Source organism: Lepidochelys kempii, chromosome 6 (assembly GCF_965140285.1).
Source record: "Lepidochelys kempii isolate rLepKem1 chromosome 6, rLepKem1.hap1, whole genome shotgun sequence".
NCBI lineage: Eukaryota > Metazoa > Chordata > Testudines > Cheloniidae > Lepidochelys > Lepidochelys kempii.
Window position 1 is genome coordinate 3,354,949 of NC_136385.1, and position 6,852 is coordinate 3,361,800.

General features: G+C 44.5%; 1 protein-coding gene across 1 annotated transcript; it reads left to right on the forward strand.

The window, feature by feature from the left end:
• Window positions 1-5,071: 5,071 nt before the first annotated feature.
• On the forward strand, window positions 5,072-6,010 carry LOC140913721 (olfactory receptor 5AR1). The gene has a single exon (XM_073350525.2). It carries the CDS (start codon window positions 5,072-5,074, stop codon window positions 6,008-6,010), a length of 939 nt encoding a protein of 312 aa, XP_073206626.2.
• Window positions 6,011-6,852: the final 842 nt, after the last annotated feature.

Consider the following 6,852-nt stretch of genomic DNA (forward strand, 5'->3'; position numbering starts at 1 on the left):
AGATGGCCCTCCTTCCCAGCCCCAGCTCAGTGGTTGCTGCGATGCAGGAGAGACCCCGCTCTCCCTAAACAAAGGCTAAAACATAATGGAAATCACTTGTCTAGACAAGTGATTTCCATTAAGTTCTAGCATGTGTTTGGGGAGAGGTATAGGAAACCATTAAGGCCAGATCTTTGCTATCTGGGATAGTTTTGTCTCTTCAGAGTACTCCCATTGACTCATAAGTAGCAAGCAGCACTAGGGTTGGTGAGGATGCTGCTAGGTGTTTTGTAGGATAAAGACCTTATTTGCAAGCTCTTCGAAGTGGGGATCTCTCTGCAAACTCCAAAGCCATGTGTTGATGTCCTGCAGCACATGTAAAAACATAATGAGTCAGTCTACTCCAAGTTCTTGAGTTTGTGACACACACAATGTGAAAGCAGGAGAACTTCACCTGTTTCTACAGAGCTCTGTTGCCCTTCCACAGTGTGGGTCCTAAACACTCATTTAAAATACCCATCACCAACCACTTGATGTTTTCCTTCCCTTCGCATTTTCAGTGTTGTCACTTGTTTGTTTGTGACTTTGTTTTGCTGTCTGTGTCGCTTTATTACTTATTTTTACTGTTTTGTGTGTGTCAAATATTATTCAAATTAAGAGTGGAGATTCCAGAGAAATTGTAGAAGCCGGAGTGAATGCCTTTTACTCTCCTTTCCAGTATCAGCAAATATTATATTCCTATTTGCAGTGAGAGCATTTCTAGTTGACTCATCCATTTATTTAAAGGTATTTAAATTTATTTAAAGACTGGTTGGGAATTCCAGTCCTATCTCCCTGCCAGGGCAACAAAATCCCCTTAAGTTCTTTTGTTCAGGCTCGTTGGAAATATTGCAGGTGTCCCAGCTTCCCAGTAGAGATTATTCTGCATTCTGACTGAGCTCAGTGTCAGCCTGTGTGTGTGTGTGTTTGGTGTGCAGTTGGCACTGTGTGTGTTGTATGAAGTGGGCACTGTGTGTGTTGTGTGTCTTTGGCACTGTGTGTGTGTGTTTAGTGGGCATTATGTGTGTGTGTGTGTGCTTGGTGTGCAGTGGGCAGTATCTGTGTGCATGTTTTGGGGGGTACAGTGGAGCTGAACATCAGGTGGAGGCAGGTGCGTGTCCCTTGCCTTGCCCACGGCTAAGGCTGGTGTCCCCCCTCCTCCCAGTGCATTGCTTCTTGTAAGATCATAGAATCATACCACTCGAAGGGACCTTGAGAGGTCATCTAGCCCACTCCCCTGCACTCATGGCAAGGCTAAGTATTACCTAGACCATCCCTGGCAGGTATTTGTCTGACCTGCTCTTAAAAATCTCCAATGGTGGAGATTCCACAACCTTCCTAGCCTAGTTAATCCAGTGCATAGCCACTCTCACTGTTGGGATGTTTTACCTAATGTCCAACCTAAACCACCCTTTCTGCAATTGAAGTCCATCCGTTCTTGTCCTATCCTGTCCCCCGCCAGACATGTTGCTTTGCAGTTTTATTCCTAAACTCTGTTTCACTGACTATAAATTATAGGAAATAATTAAAATTAAGAAAAGAGTAACCGGGACAGAGTTGGCCTGCTCGGAGATATTTTTCAGCAGCTTCTGCAGAGCTGCTACAGAGATCTTCATTGTTAACCACCAGTTTGGGGAATATCCTCCTTTTTGCAGCCTGCCCTGACCTTGGCATTTTCAGTGGGGAGTGCCCTAGGCACCTCTGGGTCACAGGAGGCAGAAAGCCAGGAGGAGGAGTTATGAGCATGAGTCTTAGAGGAAGTAGGGTCAATGTGTTTCCTGGGCACAGACCTGGAGTGACAGAGTTAGGAGTTTCTGAAGACAGAGATTGTTGGCTGCAGGTTTTTTCGACAGGTGTTCAGGGAAGCAGGACTTTGCGTACATTCTTTGTAACCCCTCCTCCAAGGATTATAGCAAAGAATATACCTGACTTGGAACATCAATTTTTCCTCCTAATACAATCGACCCTGCAATGCCTCACAGGTTGGCACCACTTAGTAAAAGGGGGCACCAATATGCCATGGAGCACTAATAATACCAGCCAACCCTGAAGACCCGGAATGGATCATTTCTGCTAACATAGGGAAGAAGGGAAGAGTCATCACTGGGCCTGCCAGGCATCTCCTTGTGGGGAGGAGATGACAGCAATGTCCTTGTGCATCTGCAGCCACGGATCAGTGCATGGGCCCATCCCTGTGGCGACTTCACCCTTTTATGTCAATCGAACACTGCTGTCAGCACCACACCTTTGGTGTTCCTGGGATATTTTCTAGGTTGGTGTCTGTGACATACCAGGGTCCAACCCAGACTAATCAGCAGCTGTGTCACAACCTTGCAATGCCTTGCTGAAGTGGCTTCCACCGAGGCCACTCACAAACATCCATCTAGCAGGCAAATCACACCCTGAGCGTGTGTGTGTAACTGCAGCCTGGCCTGGAATAGTTGGGTTACATTCAGGCTCTCATCTCCCTTGGTTATACTGCAGGGTGACCCCAACACACTCCCCAGCCTTCGATTTCCCTCCAGAAATGTATGTCCTATGCTGCCCAGTCCTCTCCTGGACCATACAAGCTACATTGTCCATTATGTCTTTAATAGCACTAACAAGCCTGTAAGTTAGCTTCTCAGACATGTCTATTTAAATGCACTGGACGAGATAAAAGAACAAAAGAAAGTATATTGACCACAAAGAGAGATTTTAAGTGAGTGCAAATAAGGAGGCATTGAAGTCAGACATGGTTACAAGAAAAATAAAGCTAGAAATGCAACTTGCGCCTAAGTGAAGAAAAGATGTGAAATTCAAAGCAAAAGTTTCCTCACCACATACTTTCAGCAGTCTTACTGACCAAATTTCATGTCAGGACCCCTCCCCCAGTCCAAAGACTGCTTCCTTTGTCCCTTCAGATGCAGTAAATCAATGGGCAGAGAGAGAGAGAGAGAGAGGTACCTTGGGATGTCTGCCTTTTCTTTTTATCATCCTATCCCCCTTTGAGAAACATTTCCACCTGGTTACCAGAAGACAAAACTCTATGTAGAAGGATGTTCCCTGCTGCTTTTTTCCTCACCTTTTTAGGCTACCTTTGTTTCCCTTCCTGCTTGACTGGTTACTGTTTCGAAACAAAATTAAGCAGAGCACATTTCCTTGTTTAAGACAAACCAGTTTGCCCACCTCAGTTTTCAACGTGTTTTTAATAACACGATACAGTGCAATATTATAAATTCGCATACCTTATCAAAATATATTAATATTTGCAGTGAGAGCATGACTATTTCGAGTTGACTCGTAGATTTATTTAGCATGTTAATGTTGAGCTCTGTGTGCAGATAATATGCATGCAAGAGGGATAGTTTGTGATCTGCAGAAGTCCAGAGCATGCTGTGGTCTCTTCCTGAGCTCCTCTGGTCATCCTGTGGTCTCCACCAGGCAAAAATGAGTGAACCGACTTTTCCTACCTTTAGGAGAGTAACCTAGCAAGGGAAGGACATTGGATACCATGGTGATTGGCATGCTGTAAATGCTCGATAATCTGGAGTACTCTTACAGGTTTTACATTCAACCTATTGGGGCCAGGCCAATGATGTGATTCTGAAACCACGAATGACTGAGCAGATATAAGCTAAAGCTGCAAATAATTAATACGTTTCCCCTGTATCTAACTTTCTGTTCCTTTGATTCAAAATTTCTTGTGAAAGCTCCTTGAAAATTTTTCTTGAGAAGCCTTTTGATGGGTAATTGGATTTTCCTTTCAACTATTTTTTCCATGAAATTATCTTTTCCCTGGAAATTATAAGCTTTCCATCAAAATACCAAACTGTCCTCCTCCCTAAGCCATGGCTGTGGGACTCTGGTGATGCTCCAGGGCAGTTCAGCAAGAGGAGAGACCATTGTGCATCATGGGGGATATAGTCCTGCCTGGGAGCCAGGAACATGGAAGAGATTGGTGCTGTGTGGTATTGGATACACTCCTATGGTATTTCCTAACAAAAAAGATTTCGGTCTCCACACAAAAAAATAAACAAACCGCCTTTGTGGATCAGCTCTACACAGTACCCAGACTGCACTGAAAACAGCAGGATGAAATATACCCCTCACCTCATACTCTGTAACCCTGGTAGAAATTGCATCATTTAATAACACAATAGGAAAGAGTGGGACAAATTAATCCCCAGGGCACTAATTACAGCAAGGTGGCTTTGGTTCACAGAATGCTTTAATTAGGTGTTATGGCTCTCTGAGCTCAGGTATTCCCAGTTGCTTCAGGAATCATGTGCCATAGATCACACATCTCAGTATAAAACTTCCTGAATGCTCCAAACTGGTAGTCTCTATGGATGGGGAAATGCCACCACATCTCTCTGTCTCTTCTCAGCAGGTACGTGCTATTGTCCTGTATTACAGTCACACACACACGCAGACACCATGGGGATCAGCAGCTATTCAATTCCAGGCCTCCAGCACTTAATGTCTCAGCAACAACTCCGATCCCTTCAGCTAAAGGAGCGACATCCTTGGTTGGAAAAATAGGCAATTACCTAGTCACTGAAGCCAGGGCTTTCCATTATGTCTCTGGGTTTTCATACAAACTCAAGTAAATGCCCAAAAAGCTTAATTAGCACAGTAAGCAACTTTACGCCAAACCAACATGCCAAGCCACAGAGCTCCCCTTGCCCAAAGAGGGTGGAAAGATTGACACTCATTCACTCTCACCCCTTCTTTAGTGATGAAATGATCACTTCAGACTGATTCTCTCACAGCAGAATCACAAGTCACTGTTTTCTCTTTGGATGAGTGAACAGGAGTGTTTTTGTGTGGGACATGATGAATCTGAAGTGTCATTATATTTGTGCAGTGTGTGCATTTTAGCGAACACCTGGAATGACCAGCTGTGAACATCTGGCTCTGTGAGGTAAGCCCTTCCCGGAGTGGGTACTGATGTTCATTAAGAAACTGATCTCTGTTTATCTTCACTTCTTTCATTACAGAGAAGGGGCAGGTTTTCCGCACCATTCACATGCCCATATCTCTATAGCTGCCTGATCTGTGTTCAGAGGAGATGGAAAAGGGAAATCACTCGGCGGCAACTGAGTTCATTCTCTCAGGACTGACAGATCGTCCGGAGCTGCAGGTCCCCCTGTTTGTGGTGTTCCTACTGATTTATGGTATCACCCTGGTGGGGAACGGGGGGATGATCTTGTTAATCACGATTGATCCCCGACTCCACACCCCCATGTACTTTTTCCTCAGGAATTTGTCTTTCTGTGACCTCTGCCTTTCCTCAACAATTTCCCCCAAGATGCTGCTGAATTTCTTAGCCGAGAGGAAAGGCATTTCTTACACGGCCTGCGCTGTGCAAATGTCTCTCTCTATCGCTTTTGGAGATGCTGAGGGCCTCTTGCTGGTTGTGATGGCGTATGACCGTTATGTGGCCATCTGTAACCCGCTGCTCTATACAGTCACCATGTCCAGGCAGCTTTGTAAACAGCTGGTGGCTGGGGCGTACGCTATGGGGGTGGTGGAATCAATGATTCCCACATGTGTTACATTTCGGCTGTCATTCTGCAGCTCCAACATCATCAATCATTTCTTCTGTGAGATCCCCCCGCTGCTGGCGCTCTCCTGTTCTGACACCCGCATCAATGAGATTATGACATTTGCTTTCGCATTGTGCATTACAGGGAGCAGATTTGTGGCTATCCTCCTCTCCTATGTCTATATCACCTCCGCTATCCTGCAGATCAGCTCTGCTGTGGGCCGTCGCAAAGCCTTCTCTACCTGCTCTTTCCACTTGACTGCAGTGGTCCTGTTTTATGGCACCCTCCTCTTCATGTATTTACGTCCCACCTCCAGCTATTCCATGGACACGGACAAAATAGTCTCAGTGTTTTACTCGCTGGTGATCCCCATGTTGAACCCCCTCATCTACAGCCTGAGGAACACGGAGGTGAAGGACGCCCTGAGGAGAGCAATGAATAAACTCCTAACCAAATCTTGATTCTGTTTAACTCAGTACTGGTTAGTGATGGGGAGTGGAAACAGGTGAATTCATTTCCCATCCCATTGCAATGTAATTTTACAGAGCTCGTGGGAGTATTCTTCATTATTATATTGTTATTTTGAATTTGTTTGTATTCCAATGAGGCCTGCAGGCCCCAACTAAAATCAGGGCTTTGTTAGGCTATTACCGCATCAAAATTCCAGGAGGCACCTGTTTCAGATGTGTGAATATTTGTGATGTGTTTCTGTAGAATTGTTCACTTTATTAATATAACTTCAAAAATAAAGTTTTATGAATGAAACTACATTCATTCATTAAACCAGGTACCCCAATAACTAGCTAATTGAGTTTATTTTCAATCCAATTGCTGCTTAAATAACTGAAACTTACACTGTTTCAACATTGTAATGTCTGTCCACTGTTTGCCATTCCTTACACTTGTCCATATTGTAACTCAAACTCCATTTTAAAATGCTCACTGCATTTTGTAAAAGCTTGTTGCAACCTTCATTTTTGCAAAACCCTGCTGTAATCTTATTAGTGTAGTTTAGATGTGTGAATGAGGTATATATGGACAATGGAATCCACCTCCAGCCCCAGACTGTCCTGATGAAATAAAGTGTAAACACCAACGGCTGAAGATGCAGACAACAGCCCTGACAAAGCAAGAAGAGTCCACCCTCAAAAGAAAAGAACAAAAGTACAACTGAAGAAACATCAAAGCCAGGTCCTAGGCTGAAAGTCATGTCTGCAATTGTCGGGTGATCAATCTCACGAAACCCAGAGGCAGTGTGACACATCAAGACCTATAGACTCTGGATTCAAACTAAAGCCTACAA